This window comes from Perissodus microlepis, chromosome 18, assembly GCF_051167445.1.
Source record: "Perissodus microlepis isolate ML-2025 ecotype Zambia chromosome 18, ASM5116744v1, whole genome shotgun sequence".
In the NCBI taxonomy this organism is placed as follows: Eukaryota; Metazoa; Chordata; class Actinopteri; order Cichliformes; family Cichlidae; genus Perissodus; species Perissodus microlepis.
The window spans coordinates 20,892,399-20,912,938 of record NC_140478.1 but is presented as its reverse complement, the minus strand read 5'-3'; the positions used below and the strand labels follow the sequence as shown (position 1 = coordinate 20,912,938).

The following is a 20,540-nucleotide window of genomic DNA, read 5'->3' as shown; positions in this document are numbered from 1 at the left end:
AGGTACCAGGTTAGAGCCCAAGTTCGGATACAGTTACAGCAATGCTGCAATGTGGACGAGAAAATATAAATCAATCGTTTCTTCTCGTCAACTGTTTTTTTTATTCTACGAAAAGCAACCAGATGCCTGACACACTGCTAAGGAAAGAAAAAAATGAGGAAAACTGAAAAAAAGGCCTAGCTGTAGGTTCCAGTGCAAGTTTTTAATAATAAAAAAGTCAAAAAGAAGAGCAGACCTTTGTATATTTGCAAACCCTTAAAACTGCATCTGAAAGTTGTGCCAAGTTTGGTCATTTTTTCCATCCATTTTTAATCCTCTAATCCAATTCCGGGTTGCGGTGGCACAGAGCACATCTGCTTTATTTTGCAGGCGCACTTTTAATGGAATATGCAATGCACAAATATACACAAAAGATCATATTCTGTGCACAGGACACTGCAGAGATTGGAAATAACTTAAAGACAGGGGATAAACCAGTCCAGAAAGCATTCAAGGCAAATAAAAACAAAACAAAAACAGATATTAGAAAAGATTAAACTTTCAAAAACATGCATGAACTCCATCTGCAATGTGCTGCTGTGCACATTTAACCAATATGATGAAAAGAGCCTGATGTCTACTGGCTAAAGTTTCCTAAAAGTTAAGAAAATAGAGTATCTGATTTTTTCCCCAAGCTGATCGTGACCAACAGGTGGTGCTGTGGCCTAGCACAGGGACTCAGAGAACAGGATGATCTATAATATCTACCTGGGTTTTTCTGTCTTATGCCGGGATATCTTTTCCCATTGGCTGTGATTCAGCAGTTACATCAGAAAGCGCTCTGATTTTGGTATTAAAGAGGGGAAAAAAATTCACACAGTGTGTCAGGCAGTTACACAGAGCGGCTGCTGAGCCTCAGTTCAGCATGTGATGCAACCTTTGGCATTAAAACAGATTCATAACACAAACACGCCTGTCACCCTTGTAGTAGCATGAGTTTTTGCAGGCATTCAGAATGGAAATGAGGCCACAGTGTCTACCAGCGTGTTTACGCTCTTGTCTTAAAATTTCTTCCTTTTTTTCTTTTTCTTTTTTTTTTTTTTTTGAGGTCTCTGAGCAGAGAAAGAGCTGATGTGTGCAAACACCCAGAACTCCACACTCACTTTCAAAAGACAGCCGTGACTGACTGCAACAAAAGATGTCTTCTTAATGATATGCTTGGACATGCAACTGGAGATGACACTTCAGTCCGACATGGACCAGTGAGTCTACAGATCCTTGTCAGAGCTGACGAGCAAAGATCTCTCTTCTCTTCCTGCATTCTGTCTCTCTCAAATCAAATCAAAAATCTTTATTGGCATGAATGGAAGCTGGGGGAAAAAAACGTTGTCAAGCATCTTCCTACTGCACAATATACAATACAGTAACATATACATAGAATCACGTGTTCTCTGACTTCTACAAAAAGATGGCACTTTTACCTGGAAGGAGGGGGAATTCGTTTAGGAGAAAGAGAAAGGAAGCAGAAGAGGAATGGGAGTGTGTTTAAGGTAAAACGGAGGTTGGATGACAGGGAAGAAAAATGAAGGACAGATAGGCGATGAGATACATATCTGGGTGTGACAGATGGATGGAGATATACTGATATTAAAAATAAAGCGAATGAAGGGGGGGGAAAGCTAAATCTTTGGATGACTCTATCATACGAAGAATATTAAACACAATCCCTGCCTACATTCAGTATAAAGAATATCTAATACATGTAAACACACACATACAGGCACACCCTGTAGGTTACCTTATGTATCCTTTCAAAGCTCTAAGACTTACTTTCTAGAGTTAGAGGGCGAGACAAAGACATCCTCGTTACATATTCATTAGCCTGATTTCCAGACGTCCTGACTGGGCTAAGTAAAGCTCCTTTTTAATTCCACTGAGGGTCTCACAGGAAAACATTTCTGGTTAAGAATCTCAACAATAGATTGTCGTGCCAGCTAATCAGGGTTATTTTGCTCTAGTGTCACATTTTGAGTTGGCCCACTTAACCTTGTTTGAAAAAAAATCTTAAAGGAAGAGTTTGAGAGTTTGGGTAACTCATTTGGTTCTTTCTTAAGAAAGAAAGGTTTTACAGGACTCTAATGCAGTACTGCGAAAAGTAAAAAGTATATCAATAACTTTTAAGACGCACATTTTGCAGGAATATCTTGAAATAATTGTATTCTGTATGACTTTTGGTCCATTCTTCTTTACAATGCTGCTTCAGTTCTTCGAGGTTTGTAGGCTTCTTTAATTTGCTATATGCATAGCTCTCTTACAGTCCAGTGACAGAACTTTACTCAGGTCAAGGTCTAGACTTTGACTGGGTTATTGCAGCATCTTGATTGTATTCTGTTCATTTGTAGATTTGTTGCTGTCCTTGGGACCATTGTCCTGTTGATTTGACCCAATTTAGGACAAGCTTTAGCTCTTTACTTTAGTAGACAGGCATGGTCTGACTAGCCTTCCAAATAAGCCAAACATTTTCAGTCAATTTCTAATTGTACTGCCATGAACTGAGATGTATCTTTTAAAAAATGTCTTTGAGCAATGTAAGGCCTGACTTTTGGGTGAATTTACTGGGACATCCACTTCTGGGAAGATTGTGGCATTGTGTTAACACACACCTGAATGCTTCAGACCAGCAAGCTGCTAAAACATTTAAGCCAAACGTTTTTCAATTAATCAGGTGCATTTAATTAGTAGCAGCTGTTTGCTACATACCCACTTAAGTCCTATGCAAGAAGTAAGGGTGTACTTAGCTTTTGACAGCACAGCAACAACTACAGATCGAGGTAAGGTTAAGTTTTGTTTTTGTTTTTTTCAGTACCCTTAGATCTGTGTCCAATCACTCCACCATCAGAAAATGACTTAACCTTCATTTATTTATTGAGTCTATAGGAAAGAAACACTAAAGCTTTTTATTAAACTGCTGTATTTTATTATAAGTTCATTATAATACCCAAGTATATAATAATTATCTTTTAATCTAATCAAAATTAAGATAAGATATGTTAGATATAACAAATACAAACATAGCTTAGAAAGATATCTATCAAGTCACGTAACATAATAAACTACAACAGCTCACAGGACTGGCAAGCAGATTAGATGCTAATGCTAACAGTCCAGCTAAAGATCAATGTTGTTTTTGTTTTTTTAAATGTTGTTTTTTTTGATGAAATTAAGTCATTCATATATAAGAAATTAATTAGTGTGCATCAGAGGTGTCAATAAGTGGATTTTCTTTATCTCTTTTAGATGTAGGCTAGCTGTTTCTAGCTAGCTATACTAAGCTAAGCTAATAGTTACTTCCCAGGTGTGAGAATTTATCAATCCTCTCATCATTAGTCTCTCAGTAATAAATTAGCAAATGAGAACTACCTCCCACTTCTTCTGTATTATGAATGAAACTGTAAATTTAAAGTGATGTTAGGTTACATTTTTTTCTTTAAAGGTAATTATTAGTTATTGTTTATTATTGGTTACATACACATACAGATATCAACCCAAATACACACAAACACCCTCTGCAGCTGCAGTGTCCCAGGATGATAACAAAGGGATGGCATATTGAATGAGCTTGCTGTGCATCTCATTCAATTGCAATGCTGTTTGCCCGATACAAATGGTGTATGTGTGTGTGCTCTAACTGATACTTGTAGCTTGTGATTAATGTTCCTCTTTCTTAAATCCATCGGCACAACATCTCATTGCTATGCCTAACCAGCATTTCAGACAAGCTGAGAGAATGGACTCCTGTGAATGTTCGAGTTAATGTGAATGCATGTGTGCAGAGGAGATAGTAAACATTCATCAGATAGTCAAGACAATGCTTCCCTTGGTAAAAGCTGGACATTACGCAGGTACTCCAGATAAACTCTCCCAAAAGGCTCAATCATTAATCTGAATCTAAACAGAGAAGAAACTCTGCACCTGAAGACAAAAAGCGGACACAAAAGCTTAGTTTATCAGTGCAATTGGCAGGCTTCTGCAAGAACAACCTTAAAATGAAACTTTACACACACACACACACACACACACGTGTGTGTTCTGCATATACATGCTGAATATATATACGGCACATAAGGGGCCAATGACCAAAAACTCCTTGATATACTTCAGAACAAGGCAACGTAAATGGTTTAAAGGTAGTCTATTTATGATATTCTATCAATTTTTGAATATTTCCCAGTATAGAATCCTATTGTGCCATTGACACCTTATTGGTTGCCACATTTTTGGGTATGTGATATCATTTGAAAGCTATCAACAAGTATCCCCAAATCATCTCTTGGACTAAAGAACTGACAAATTAAGAAATTTATGGTAAAAGGTAAAAGTTTATATGCTAACAAACAAAGCAATCACGGTCCCTGACGGTCGGTCTGTGTGCCTGGAGGCTTTGGCAATTATTTTCCCAGCAACCAGCTGTCAACCTCCAGCAACCAAACACAATCAATCAGGGAATAATCATTTTTTTCGGCCAAGTTGATGTTACATTGTTAATTGTCACGTCTGTCACAGATTTATTCCATGACAAAAATTAACAACAGCGTTGCTGTTAATGTTTTGTTAGATAATTCTGCAAAATCAAACAGATGCATTGACACTTTTTACTTAAGGCTCCAGTCATACAGGACTAGAGACTGGCTTCTCGCCTGGCAACCAGTGGTTGCTAGGGAAAAAAGTATTCCCTGACTGGTTGAGAGTGGCTGCTGGCAATTTCTGTTAAATCAATTACTGAAGCCACAGTTATGCAGGCTTACAGGCCACTCACTAACCCCCTGGTAACCATTGGTTGCTCATCCACAGCTTCGAGAATACATCATGTCAGGCATACAATAGGCTGGTTATGCCAGTCACATTACTTGGGTTATGGAAATCCATAAGAATTGAGTGGAATCATCATCAACTTGAATCATCAATTGAATATACAAGCAAATCATTATGTATAGGTGATTCATGTACAAATACATGATTGATTTTAGGTTTACCATCTTGAGTTGCATTTGGTGGTGTAATAGGTGGCAGTGTTGGTTAATTGGTTAATTTCACAGCCTCCTGATTATTCTAAGCTGCCATGCTTTATTTAAGCCCAAATCCTGCTTCTTTTCAAACAGATCCTTTAAGTCAAAATTTCCGAGACATTATAATGAGTGTCCAGAAGGGCTGTAAAAATGAAGTTTTTGCCCACTAATAGGCAGCTATTTTCTGCCCCTCGCCACAGTTATGAATAATGCATCGACCTCAAATAAATAGCGTCCCTGTTGGTGTCACCTCTTATTGAGGAAGTGTGGTCTATGGTCTATAGAGTCCAGAATGACCATCAAGACGAGGAGGAAAACGACAAAAAGGTATCAATCAGACACACGCACGAGTGTGTGCACACACACAAACACTCTCTCCCTCTCTCTTTCAGTCCACTGGCTGATTTATTGATTTTGATGAAGGCAACTAGACCACTTTGACCTAGCTGGCTCCTATTTCTAACGGTGTCATTTCAGCAGGCAATTACAGAGGGATCGTTGAATCTTTCTGAGTCAAACACACACACTTTCACATATACACACATACACAAAACAATGATAGATGACACATTAAACAGGCCTGGTTATTTTAGACATCTTTGCATTCAAGTTCCTGCCGCCATTTTCCAGGACAGATTGTTAAGTTTGAAGTTAAACTACATCTATATGTATGTCTGACATCTCTACTTCTGTAGTCGTGAAGCATGAAAAAAAAAATCTCTCCATTTTGTTTCAGGTGATTTTATATTTTTATATTTTTTTATTTATTACCTTGCAGGTTGTAATAGGAGACTGGCATGAAGAAAGGAAGAGATTTAATAAAACAAAAAACTAAGAAAAGACCAAAAGTCATGTTACATATTTAAGGTTAAGAGGAGACAAAAATGTTCTCTTTAAGGTATCCAATTCATATTTATAGTATAATATAATATAATAAAATATATTTATGGGTATTTGTGATCAACAAGAACAGCTTTGTATGGATTTGCAGTGATCTTTCCCTCTCAGGGTACAAGTGAAGTCAAATCCTACCTCCCCATCGCATGACAGATGCCTCAGATCTCCTTACTGCAGGAGACAAGAGTTCAGCTTTTCCATGTTGAAAGGGGCCTATTATGCTTTTCTTATCTTCAGTCATATACTGCTACAATGGTGTATGCTCATAACAACATGGAGAAAAGTTTAAATAATGTGGCCAGTGTACTCCTATTGATGGTACCAAGTCCAGATAAACGGGGAGGGCTGCATCAGGAAGGGCGTAAAATCTTGGCCGAATGAAGCATGTCTCATTCTTTATGTGTCATTTTCATACAGGATCGGTCCCAGTCTGGGTTAACAACGACCCTCTTTGTGGCCAACAGGGTGCTGGTGGACATTGTGCTACTGTTAGCCTAAAACAATAAAAGAAGAAAGCGGGGAAGACATGTTAAGAGACAGCGAGAGAGAAGAAAAGGCAGGAGTTCAGAGGTGAAAGCAGTGACTGCAGAAAGATATCGTCAAGAGTAAAAGGGATCTTTTACAAAACGGTAGTGAAACCTGCTATGATGTATGGTTTGGAGACAGCGGCACTAAGAAAAAGACAGGAGGTAGACCTGGAGGTGGCACATGAAGATTTTCACTGAAAGTAAACAGGATGGACAAGATTAGAAGTGAGTACCTCAGAGAGACAGCTCAGCTTGAGCAGTTTGGGGACAAAGTTCGACAGGCAAGGGCGAGATGGTTTGGACATGTGCAGAGGAGAGATAGTGGATATACTGGACAAAGGATATTGAAGCTGGAGCTGCTCGGTAGGAAGAAAAAAAGGCGACCACAGTGAAGGCAGTAGTGAAGGAGGACATGCAGAGGGTCGGTGTGACAGAGGAGGATCCTAGGGTTAGCTAGGATGGAGGCAGATAATCCGCTGTCATGACCCCGAAAGGGAGCAGCAAAAAGAAGAAGGTGAAGAATAAGCGGGGAGTTGCCCAGCCTGGGGGTTTCTCAACCCAGTGACAAAGGGGTTTTGTGTTTTTTTATTTTTTAACTCTTGTCTCAGAGCAGAAATCCATAATGAGGTCACCTGCCTCACATAGCATTGGCTGTGGAAAAATTAGCCCGCCCATGTGTTTTTCAAAGTTTTGTCCGTGTTGAGCAGCCAATCAGAAGAAAGCTGAAACTCTGCTTTTAAGGTCATCCTTGACCTTAAAGGGAGAGGAGCTGAAACGGCATCTTTCAGGTCTGAACTAAGCGGATGCACCAAGCTCCAGTTTATGATAAAGAAGGATTATTTTGAACTGTGACTCATACAAAGCTGCTCTAGGACAGTCCGAGAATAAAAATATGAAGATGGAAACCAACAAAACATATTTTCTTTAATTTGTCACATACAAGTAAGTATTAAAGGTGTGCAATAGCTGTGACTTGATTTGTTTTTTAGTTAATGAGTTACCAACAAGATAAAAATAAAAACTTAATACAACACTTCAGCTTTTGCAGCTCAGGCTCGTGGTGGGGCTCAGGGCTATTCGAGCAGTTGTAGGGTAAGAGGCAAGGTAGACCCCTACAAACCAGACAGGACCCAAGTCTGTCGTAGGGCTAAGAGACAGACAACCAGTTACCCTCACATCCACACTTACAGCTAATTTTAGAATCCAACCAAAATAACAAGCATGTCTTTTGACTGAAGGAGAAAGCCGTAGTACCCAGAGAATGCATGCTTTGAAAGTTTATCTAAAGTTTATTTTAAAAGAAGAAAAAAAGTGAAAGTTTTCAAATTCAGTTTTTGATTACAAAATAATTCTCGAAGATACCTTTGTGAAACTTTCTTTTAGTTTAGACTGACCTTGGCGTATTGTCCAAACTTTTTATGAAGCACCTTTTCAGAGCTCTGTAACTGTTTTTGATGTGTTTTGCTGTTTGTAATTTTTTTCACAAGCTGTATAAAAGCCTCTCTTGTAAAAAGAGCTATTGATCCCATTCAGGCTAGCTCATTAAACAAAAACTTTAACAATGTATCAGACGCAGTGCTCACAGGCTATCTTCAAAATTCAAATCAAGCTGGTCAGAATTTGTCTGGCTCCAGCAAACACAGTCAATACTCTTTCACTCATGGCTCTTGTTGCCAGCAGTTTTTAATCTTCTTATAAACCAATTTAGGAGCTACAACTAAACCAGACCTCACTCCACCATGAGGCAGCAGAGTTTGTCAGAATGGTGAAACATAATAATGTCACATGAGATCAAACTAAAATGTTACTGGAGGAGACAACAGATTTCACTATGTCTCCATTCAGCCAGAGCCACAGCAGCTATTGATTTTTTGTGTTGAGAGGCATCGTTGCCCAGTCTATTCAGGCATGAAAACGGGGGCTCTTAGAGGAGAATAAACAGTGATAATCCACATTTAAGCAGCTTAATGTGAGGTGCTATACTCCTGGTGATTAATGTGTCTAGAAGGGCTCATCTCTGCATATTGGGTCTCATTCATCAAACCATAAAATAACACACTTATAGGGGAAGGTTTTTACGCATTTGTCTGAAAAGCAATTTAAATGGGTGTAGCCAAAAGAGCAACATTTAAGCCCCTGGGCCGTATCTCTGAAAAGCAATTTTTGGTTTAGTGAAAGTGTTTTGTTCTTGGCATTTAAAAATCGCACAATCTTTAGTGGCCACCAAGGTTGAGCTGTGGCCTTCAGAGGTTTGTTTTACTTATATTTTGTTCAGTCATCTGATACTTTTAGGCATGAAGTTTCCATCTAAGATTCTCTACACTTACATGAGCCACAATGCTCATATTACTATTTGCCTATTATTAGATTACTTTCAATCAATAAGGGTTAACAAGAATTTATAATCACACCTTTGAGCCACACAGATTTTATTTAGTTAACATGCCGCCTTGTCTTCTTGCATGACATCGGGCTATTGCTTAAATATTTTAATATCCTACTATGAGTAAAACGTTTCACTCATGTTGTTTACACCTGCACCTCAGACTGAGAGATAGCATTGCATAGTGGATCAAAATCTGATGGCACTTCTTCACGTTCCTGATTTCCATCCAGCACCACTGACTGAAATGCAGCCCCAAGTCGTGACCTTCACTGTGTTTGACAGAATGCTCTCGACACTCACTGTTGTACCTCTCTCCTGACCTCCTCTGTGCATATTGATGACAATTTGAACCAAAAATGTCAAATTTGGATTCATCACGCCATAAAACCCATCACTTATTTTCAGTCCAATTCTTGCGTAATTTGCCATTCCTGAGACTTTTTTTCACCCGTTTCCTTTCCTTAAGAACAGCTTCTTGACAGACACCCTTCCACTGAGACCATCTCTAATGAGGCTTCAGTAAACAGTAGATGGATCATCTGAAGGGCCAGATACTTCTCTTAGGTCCCGTGTCAGGATTTTTCTTCCTGTTTCTTAAGGATGTGACTTTTACATACTGTCCCTCTGTTGTAGATCTTTCTTTTAGGATTCTGCTTCTTTTGTCTTCCACTGGTCCCGTTTCCTCTAAATCTTGAAAGACATACTACACACCATACCAAAAGTTATGCAGACTGAGTGTAGTGTGGGGGACCTAAATGCATGCTCAGAACACAGGCAGGAATGACAAATAACTCTTTGGGAGTCAACTTGGTGCAAAAATAGTATTTCATACTTGTCAAACTGATGTGCTTGGCATTTTTGTATATTCAACTAAAAAAAATGGGAATAAATGTATTTTTGTGACAGGGTGCTCGTTACAAAGTGCCTAATGATACAAATAAAAAAATGTTTTTTTGCTTAAGTGTGTAATATGTGTAGAACGAACACTGGTTCATCCTTGAGTTAGGTGCATTTTTGTGTTTGAATGATTCATAGGTCAGCAATAAGTGGCTTAAAAAATTATTCTGAAAATCATCTTGTACACAGACTGGAGTGAAAAGGAGTGAAAAAGCAGCCAAAGAAAAACTGAAAGAGCTTCAGAAAGCCTGGAGAACTGAAAAAAACCCTCCTCTGGCTTCTTGGTAAATATTAAACTGAGAGGAGCAAGACTTTTGCACAGTACTGCATATACAGTACAGTGATATTACTGTGTACATGTCCCTGGATCACAGTTTTCACAGGGGTTAAGAGTGATATGAAATCACTGGAGTATAGAAAAATCAAACATGTTTTTTTTATGTCTAAACGTTGGCACTAAATGATCAGCCTCATTTGACCTTCACCAAGTAGGCAAAAACAGTATTGTGGTGCTGCAGAGACATTTTGCATACTCTGACTTTCCTCAGCGAGTTAAAAATAATTGCTCCAAACTGCATCACTCAGGCTGTAAAGATGCCACTAGTGAAGTAATATATAAAGTTAAGTCTTTTCTAAAACACTTTCACACTTCTAAGGTAGCACTGCCCACTGTTTCTTATGACAAGCTGCAGTACTTGTCAGTTGTAGGGAACTCCCAAGTGTGAATGTGCACGGTGTAAGAAACTGCTAAAAATAAAGGTCAAGTCGTCATTTAAACACCTCTGATTAAAGGTTAAAGTATCTTTAACATTTAAGTTTTGCAAAACTGGACAGAGTGACAGTGGATAATCTGGACGACAGCAGTGAACAGGAGACCCACTGCTGCCCATAACACTGCCTCACATTTCAGAGCAGTAAATTGCACTGTAGGAAACATTAATTATAAAGCCACGCCACTGATGACTTCTGCAGTGCCACGCGATCATAATTCTTTCAAACTGAAATGAAAAATTCAGAAAGAAACGTCTGAACCGAGTAGCTGTGAAACAAAAGCGGCGTGATCGATCCGAATATAAAGCCAGAGAACGACTTCAGACAATGATGCAGTACCTCTGTGGGTTGGGCTCGTTGTGTTTGTCTCTCTCGTGCTTAATCATTCTGTAGCGGCCGATGCGAACGTCTGGCCTAGACACCTTCATCCCATTCAAAGTGATCCTGCAACACATGCAGATAGAACAGAATCTATTAGAGAAAAGGAAACAAACTGAGCCAAAGAGGAGATGAGAGAGAAAACATGCTGATTATTGAGGAAAACACTAACAAACAGAGCTGGAAGACAAGGAGAGGGAGAACACATTAATGAAGAAATATAGCGAGGCTGCAACTTTTTATGTCATCTATCAGCTATTTTATTAAATCAACAGCAAAGAGAATCAATTTATGGAAATCGCAAGTTCCCATAGCCGAAGCCTGAGATGACAGCACTTGTGCTGTGTGAAGAAATTATTTAGTCTACAAAAAGTGGGAAAAAATCCTTTAAAATACCTGTTTCAAATATCTAATCTCTGAAATAATGTTTTAAATGCCCGAACCTGATGAATAGTAAACAAAAATAATAAAAATGTTTGTCACACACAACAGAAAAGCTGGAAATCCACACATTTAGTAAGTTGTATGAAAATAATCAATAATAAAATGTGATATGTTCAACTTGTGTTTATATTAATAGAAAGTCAACAAAAGCAGGAATTCCTCATATAATAGAAGCGAGAGTGAGCAAATGTTTTGCTTCAAAACAAATCAATAAATGCGGCTGCTTAATTTTGCCTTTTTAGTACAAAATCCCCCCGTGGTGTTCCCACTGACTTAATCTCATGTGTGTTTGTCGTCAAACAGCTGAAGCTTCTCATTACTGCAGCTTTAGCTGAACTTTGGAGAATTGTGGATTTTGGCTATCCATCTGTCACACCAAACGCTCAGCAGCACTGAGAGGAAGGCCCTTATTTCCCATGATCTGTCGTGTAGCTGCGTCAGTTACTGCACAATGCACTTTTTAGATTTTCTGCCAGCTTTTGCAACCAAATAATTAACTTTCGAACCCCAACATGTGCACTTCTGTGATGCACATGTTATATAGAAAACTGTGAAAAGGTTAATTTTGTTCCTCGGAAGTGATAGTTATGCAATGCTACTCTGTGAGTCTACTGAGAATTGGATAAACCTTGCAGAGACCAAGAAAAAAGAAAGGAGAATATGAGAACAGAAATTTAATGTTGTGTTCGTTTATAATCTGCTATGGTCTTCATTAGGTATCCCTGGGTCCATTCAAGGCCAGGAAGGGCAAAAAAAATCATTACAGCAACTGACAACTCTATTAACGGACTGTACAGCTAATCAATATTTGTGCTAAAATATTGCTGTAAGACACATTAAATCTATACATATCTCACAATAACTGACTATTCTTGCTAACAGGAAAGAATTTGTGGTGGTGTATCGGCTGTTTTGACTTCTACTGCCCTTCACATCGGACTCTTAGTCCCATCCTTAAAGGGTCATAACTCACCTAGACAGGACATTGCAAAGCAAAGGAAGCTAAAAACTAACACAGCAATGATACTTGTATACCACAAACATAAACGATCCAACCAATCAATCTCCACTCTCGAACTCTGGGGACATCAGCTGGGAATAAGGCGAGCATTAGCAGTGTGTTTCCCTGTAAAGTTTGGGATCAGAACTTTTAGAAACAGTGGTAACATTGTATTACTAAGATTCAACACAGGGCCAAATTGGCACAGAGATTTATATCTAATGCAACAGCAAATGGGGTGTAGACAACACAAACAACATCTCTGCTCCACATAAAGCCCAGTTTAAAACCAGAGGCTTCCAGAGACATTGATATTCATACCCGAGACGGCATAACGGATACTGAATGAGCGATTCTTATTTATTGTAACGCTCTGATTCGTGCAGTCTCTTTGTCTTAAAAATCATCCATGCCTGATATTGCTCCGCAGCAACTTCACGTGTATTCTAGACTTTCAATGCAGAGCTTTCCCTTTTTTCTTCTCCTCTCCTTGTTACATCCTCGTTTATCTTATTCATACCTTTCTCTTTTTGAATCTGCTCATTACTCTCATCTTCAGTTTTGTTCTCTTTACCTGAGTTTTTAAAAGCTGATTCCAAATGTTTGCACAGTCTGCTGAAGGTTAAAGTCGGTGCTTTGTGAAGTGCTTTTGTGTCAAAGAATCATATCTAATTGGCATGGTGAAAAAACACATTTTATAATAAAAATATCTTTGGTTAAGAAGTGGTGAATTTATTCAACCCCACAAAAATGACTTGAAAATTCAATTTATTCACTTTAGTGACTCAATAAAATGTGAAAACATTCAACCTCATGTTGAGAAAATATGTAGCTATTCCTTTTCTTTCTAAATTTTAGTTATTAGGCTTAACTTTAAACAAAAAGAGACCAATTAAAAAGCTCTATAGTATAAATATTCCCCAACTGGTAAGCAAGTTATTACTTTGGTTGCTAACAGATTCCCATGGTTCCTTGTATATGTCATGAGTGATAATGACCTATCTGCCAGTACTCGCTAACTACTAGTTAAGCGATATTAAAACTTGAAAAACCGTAACACAAACCAGAAACAGAACAAACATTCTCCTTCTAAGCACAGTTTTGAAGATTATCAGAGTATTTGCATATAAGTGGACGTGTTCACTACAAACTATGAGCCTGATTTACTTTATCCTACACTGCCACTATTTCAAAACGGAGGACAAGTTTATCTAATTTGGTTAGTGGTTATGTGAAGGCAAAACTGATAGATTATTATGATATATATCCACAAATAAATAATATTCAATAAAAAGACCAAATTTAAAACCTAGCTAACCGCTTTATAACCATAGCAGCAGCCTAGTAGCGCTAACATTTAGCGCCACTAGACATTGCTATATAAATATACCTTTATTTGTGTAGCCCTGTTCAAGTTTTTTCATCAAATTTTTGAAAGTGTATATTTTTGAACTCTTCTGCTCCAATCCTTAAGCTTTTCCAACTGCTTGGGCTAAGCTAACTGCCTCCTCTTCTCATGTAGCCCTCAGTAAAAAATACAAATTAAAAAGCTACATTTCTCAAATGTGTGTCTTCAGTTAAATTGGTATTACAGAGGGAAGTGAATTTTTTGTGGACTGGATAGAGTCACAGCAGTCAGCACTCTTTGCACTGATGCTAAACTCAGTTTTACTGATTTATCAGTTTAACTCAATCTCTGCCTCTTTTCATATCCACTCCTTTCCCTCCCTGACTATCTCTAAAGGTATTTCCACACATTAACTTTGGAAAATGTGTAAAGAATCAGGTCAGGGAATTGCTCTTCCTCAAATGCAGCTAACAACAGTATACAGTTAGCGCTAACAGCCTTCTCTCTTCCTGAAATACTTTGTTTGGTTTAGAGGAGGGTGCTGCTTGAGTGTCTACGAGGCAGAAGACAGGATGACCACTCAATAGCTGCGAATACCCTGGACTATTACCAGTGCTATACTAATATTGGAAGTGAGGGTAAAGATCGTTAATGTCCAGTCTGATTGCACAGTACATTTGCTTTCTCATTTGCACCTTCGTTGGGTAATGTGTATAAAAGTACAGGGCTGAAGTGAATGTGTAAAAATGGCTTTCACCTACCTACTCATGCTCCTTGTTTTCTTTTCACCTTGCCACTCCCCTCTGTGCATTTTCTTCTTCACAGTATGCTTATTTTCACCTTTTTTCTCCTCCCCACCCTTCCTCATCCCCCCCTCTTGTCTGTACTTTCTCTGTGTTCATCTCCTTCTCTTCACGTTCCCTTTTCTTTCTCACCTCTCATCTTCTCTACAGACTAGCAAAATGTAAATAACCCAGAATGCAGCACCATGCCATCAAAAGCACATCAGCCTGTAAGAGAAACCCAAACTCCATCAAAACAACCCCATAAATAAATTCATTGAAAAACTAAATAAGAGATCTTAGCCTCTTTTTCTTTATTTTTCTCTCAAATCTCGGGGACTTTTCTGATTTAGCAGCCATGCATAGATAACTGCTTTGTCAGTGTGTGTGCACATGTGAGCATGAATGCATTTGCATAATTGTGAGAGTTATTATGGTGCAAATAATGTGTGGGTTTGAAAGTGAGCAAAGCAGTCCTTAGTTTTATATTATGCATAGTTCTGCATCTTTAAAATAATCTTTTTTTTTGCCTGTTACCCTGCAGAGAGTGTAGCTAAGGCTTGCCCGGGGTGAATCCTTTCTCCTTCATCTGAATCAGTACAAATCTCAGCATCTTATTTTTATATTCAGAGATTCACGTCACGAAAGACTTTTAGAGTAAATCAACAATTTGTTTCACCCTTTGCCATACAGACAGCTTCATAGCTGGCTGTTTTTCAGACTGGTAATGGCACTTTCAGAAGAGTCTCCCAGAACTTCCTTAAGTGAAAATATAGATGACACAGCATAAAAACTGTTGCAGGTAGAGGCCTGCTATAGAAAAAGGACAAAATAACAGTTCTATTTACTAAGAAAGCTCAATAGTTCTCAAGGCTAAATTATTAAATGCTGCATTATTCAGATTGATGCTTTAATGTGAATCAAAAATTATTTTGTACTATTTTCTAGCCTTTAGTGTCTCATAGAATATTCAACAGTTTTACCTCATGGGTCTTGACCTGTCATTAAAATTAATCCTCTGAGAAGTTTCGAAGGGATTTAAGATAAATGCAGTGACAATATGCCTCTCTGGTGTAAAGTGGAATAAATGTGACCTTAATTATATTTAAACTGTACTTTTTAATATAGTACTTGTGAAAAAAAACTGGAATACTACGCATGGATTACAGGCCTGTGGCACTGACTTCCCACGCCATACACACCCTGGAAAGACTCATCCTTGACCAGCTACAACTTCTTTTTAAGGCCACATCAGGATCCCCTTCAGTTTACCAGCCCTGCCTTGGAGATGAGGATGCCATCGTCTACCTCTTTTGATGCATTGTCATGACCATTGATCAAGAACTACTGATCAATGGAGTATCATTCACAGAGTTGGAGAATGGCTGCAATCACAGCATTGTAAGATGGGGAAAGATGGTGTCCGATCACTGCAGGCCAGTGGCCACTCTTTCATTGATAAGGATGTACACATTCTGGAGAGGGAAGAACGCTGGTTTGAGAGGGCAGTCAAGGAGGCCATTTATGTGAAAAGGGAAAGACAGTGTCTGAATCAAGGATGGGGCCTAAGGGTACATATCAGGCCCCCTTGCTGGAGAGGCAAATTTTGTCCAAGATAAGAACGATGCTGGACAATACTTCCCACCCACTGCATGATGTTCAGTGAGAGACTGAGGTTACCCAAATGCACCACTGAACGACACAGGAAGTCATTCCTGCCACTGTACAACTCTTCCATCTAATCCACAGTACACAGTGCAATAGTTACACCCTTTTGCACATCATCTACAGTGAAAATAACAAATAACAAAGTTTTACAGTTCAGAGTAAAATGTCAATCATATAGGTCTCTGTAATATACTGGATATTTGTAATTGAGCTATTTCTTATAGTTTGCAAATTTGTAATGTATTGTATTATTAAATTTAGTTCAGTCCTTTACTGTTATTATTGTCTTGGAGCAACTGTAATTACAAAATTAAGCAATCCTTAAATATAAAAAGGTCCCATGTGAAAGTTTTAAGAAGTGTGAAGGCATAATCAGACATTTTTAAATCTGCGCTCTCCTTTATCTAAATGGCTGTTTAAATGAATACAATTTAAAAAAGCTAAAAAAAAAAAAAAAGAAAAAAAAAGACAAAGCTTACATTCTTTGATAATAAGAATGACTGTTTTGTACTGTTATAGTTATGGGAAAGCTTCATTTTAACAGCTTAGTTTTAAGTCACACTTACTTTGTCAAAATAGGAGCAAAATCTAAATATACATGTGAGACTATAGCAAAATTTCCTTTTATCCAAAGAAGTTCAGTTAAGTAATTTAAATAATTGAATCACTACCCAATATAAATCCAGCCGAGCTACTAGCAAGTTACTTCAAAATCTAGATAAATTACTCGATTGATTTAATTCAGTTCTGTGATGATCCTAGGTCCTGGGCTCTGGGGTTTGAGTTTTGGACTTTCAGATTATTGTTGTTCTCTTTTGTTCTTGCTTTGTTTATTGTTCAGGGATTTATTTCTGTGCTCCTGTTAGGTTGTAGGCTAATTTCAGTTTTCAGTTATTAATTTCCTCTGTTTTATCCTCCTGTGCCAAGTTCTCTTGTGTTCAGTGTTCCAGTTTTTCATTTCCTGTTTTATTTTGATAATCATTTGTCTCTTGTGCCTTATGTTTAATTTTACTTCCTCCCTTGTCATTATCTTGATTATCTTGATTAGTTTTTGTCTCATTTCTCCCAGCTCACTCCACTCTGCCCTGATTACTCTTCTGTGTATATATAGCGTCAGCTTGTTTTTGTCCTTTATTAGTTTGTCATCTCTGTGTGTTTCCAGCCTATTTAGAGTCAGTTTGTCCTCCTGTTGGATTGCTGTATTCTATAGTCATCATATGGATTTACGACCTTGTCCTGCAATCAGGTCCTCATCTAGCAAACCCCATGACAAGTTCACTCTTTTCCCAACATGCACTGAGAAAAGTAGAATGGGAGGCAGCCTTCAGTTTTCAGGCACCTGTTTCTGCCACCAAATGAACAGATTCAGTAGACGAATGCAGGTGAAGACCACTCGTTATGAATATTATGAGTATTATGAATTTAACTGGAATACTGGGGGTGTATGTTTAACTACATTTGCTATTGTTTAACACTTCTCTATAAATTACACCAAACTTTTCTGTGTGTGTGTGTGTGTGTGTGTGTGTGTGTGTGTGTGTGTGTGTGTGTTGAGCTGATCAGAAGCACTGCTAAGCTTTGTTTGCTGGCTTCTCAAACATAAGAAGATCAGAGCGTGCTTGTGTAAAATAGCATCAGGGCTGCTCAGAAATCCTCTGCTACATCATCGTATCACTGCTTGTTACCTTCCCTGCCTGCTTTCAAAATCTTCTTTTCATCATGAAGCACTCCCTGAGGGTGGGCCAGCTCTCTAGCTCCTCATTTTGTCAATATGAAACTTTGCATGATGATTAATGCTGGTCAAAGACACTCGTTCAGAAAAGGAAGGCACAAAGGCACACATAGAAAGAAAGCAAAAGCAGCTGTTATAACTCCACACATACCCACATTCATCAGCTTAACGCCAGCACACAGTTAGATAAATGAAGTTCAGGGTTGGTACCGTGTGACGCAACACAGAGCTAAAAGATTTCTAAAAGAAACCTCCACTGCATGCTTATGAATGCATATGTGGATTAATGATTTGCATGCTAACTAATGAACTAGCATTTCTTTATTTTTGCAGTTGCATCCTTGCTTGACCAAAGGAAAAGAAATCATCTAGAGCGCACACACCAACACACACTCAAGTGACACATGAGTACAGTGAATATTTTCCACGGCTCTGACAGGCAGGAGGCAGTAACACAGTGTGACAGCGTAGTGTGACTATTATGCAAGAAAGAACAGGACAGTGAGGATACAGCGGAGCTGCAGGAAGGAAAGCTTTAGCATGCTCTGTGTGATGTATATAATCCAGAGACAACACATTCAACAGCCACCTCCACTGAAACACAGCAGGTGGGTGGCTGCTGAAAAATTCTCCACTCGGGGGGAACTTACAGCACTTTTTTTGGAGACTCAAGTGCAAAGACCGAAAGCAGCCAGATTAAAAAAATAAAAAAAATACAGAAGAAGGCCACAGTGAGATTCATTGTGCTATGATGAGATTATATAAACATTTTCTGATTTTGTGGCTTGCACCGTCACCTGTATAGTTTCCTCCATTTTCCACTCACATGCAAACAGGATGTATGCAAGGTGACTGGAAATTTGATGCAGATATAAATACGAGTGTGCATGTTTTTCCATCTCTCTGTGCTAGCCCCGTAATGGACCTGTTCCACAGTGTACCCCACGGCTCAAAATCATCTGGGACCAGTTCCAACCCTCCTGTGACCCTAGATGGATACAGGTTTGGAAAATAAGTTGATGGATGAATAACTTCATAATTATTCATAAAACTACAAAATATTGAGCTTAACAAAAAAAGGTCCTGCCCTGTTTTGCACTCTCTTCCATAACAGTCCACTAACATTCATCATATTCATCATAACTGAGTCAGTTATTCAATACCTGACAGTCACTGAAAACTTAATTAGGAATATAAAAAGAAATGGAACATTTGATTGACATAAATTACAAAATCCATTTTACTATTATTTCAAGTCTTTATCAAGTCCTGTTATGATTGGAATCATAGTTAATGTGATTGGAAGGGTACAGTTCTCATAAACTCACAAATTAGGTTCAGTTTTTTAATCCTTTCAAGTTAACAACAACTATTCTTAGTAATAGATGGTTACTCGTGAAATTACCCAGTCGGCCGATCATGTGGCAGCACAGCAATAGATAAAATATTAGAAAAGTCTGCTAATGTTCATATCAAAACCAAAACTGGGTTTAATTGTCAGGCCTACATGAGCTGGTATGGGTGTTTTTGAACCACTGTGGACTTTGGCAGTCTAGAGTTCATTCAGAAAAAAGAAAACATCAGGGATCGGCAGTTCAGGGGACAAAAACGCCTTTTTGATTAGAGGAAAGTCAGAGGAAAATGCCCAGCATGGATGGAGATGACAGAAAGGCAGTACACAGTAACTTAGATAATGGCTTTTTATAACCGAGCAGAAAAATATCTCGGGATGCAGCCTCGAGGCAGATGGGTTGCAACAGCAGAAAACCACATCAGGTCACACACTTGTGAGACTAAAACAGAACTGAGACTGCAGTGGGAGCAGGCTTAAACAAACTGGAAAGTTTAAACCAGAAAATAGTGGCCCAGTCAGGTTAATATTAATTTCTGCTAACGCTACAGATCCTAGGCTTGGAAGGCACCGCAGTACGAGTCCATGGACCCTGCCAATGGACCCAGCTCAACTTCTTCTCACTCAGAAGCAGGAAACTGGTGCCCGCTGCTAGAGCCAGGCCAGGCTAGCTTGAATGCATAGCCCAGAAAAAAGGCAAAAAAAAAAAAAACAAAAGAAAGAAAAAAAAAGATTTCAAAAAGAACAGACCAAGATGGACATTTTTAAAACCTTATAAAATAAAATAATATGACATTTCTACGCTGATTTTATGTCATTTTGCAAGAGACCATGAACATTGTCACACAAGGAAGTGGTAAAACCATCCTTCAAACTGGACCTTCATAGTCGTCTGGCAACTCCTCCTCAATATACTCAGAAGGGCTTGATTAGAAACTTTGCAGCAAGTAATCCAGGGTCACTATATGATCTTACTCATCTCAGCCTCAGTGTTCACACTGAAAGCATTCACCTCAACAGCTTTTATTCTGAATCAGTCGTGATGAAGGAAAAAAAAAAAAAAAAAAAAAAATCACACAATTACACCAATTATAAGTGGAATAAAATGCTCCATATAAGCTGAGTTACAGTTGGACTCCTGCTGTGAAACCATTAACCAGCAAAGTCTTCCTAACTACTAGAGCCACCACCCAAAAAGCTCTAATTTTATGTCTTATCCAACACTTTTTTTTCTTAACAAAGATATCTGTCCGCTAGAGAGATCTGTCTTGAAAAGTTTCATTGCTCTGCAGCACTCTGGACGGAGGAGATGCA

General features: G+C 38.5%; 1 protein-coding gene across 1 annotated transcript in view; it reads right to left on the bottom strand.

Annotated features, from left to right (window-relative positions):
- Positions 1-20,540, bottom strand: part of b4galt2 (UDP-Gal:betaGlcNAc beta 1,4- galactosyltransferase, polypeptide 2) — a 204,582-nt gene that overhangs the window by 5,939 nt on the left and 178,103 nt on the right. The window contains exon 7 of the mRNA XM_084913342.1: positions 10,863-10,967. Within this exon, the coding sequence (XP_084769468.1) occupies positions 10,863-10,967 (105 nt within the window). The remainder of the gene's footprint in view (positions 1-10,862; positions 10,968-20,540) is intronic.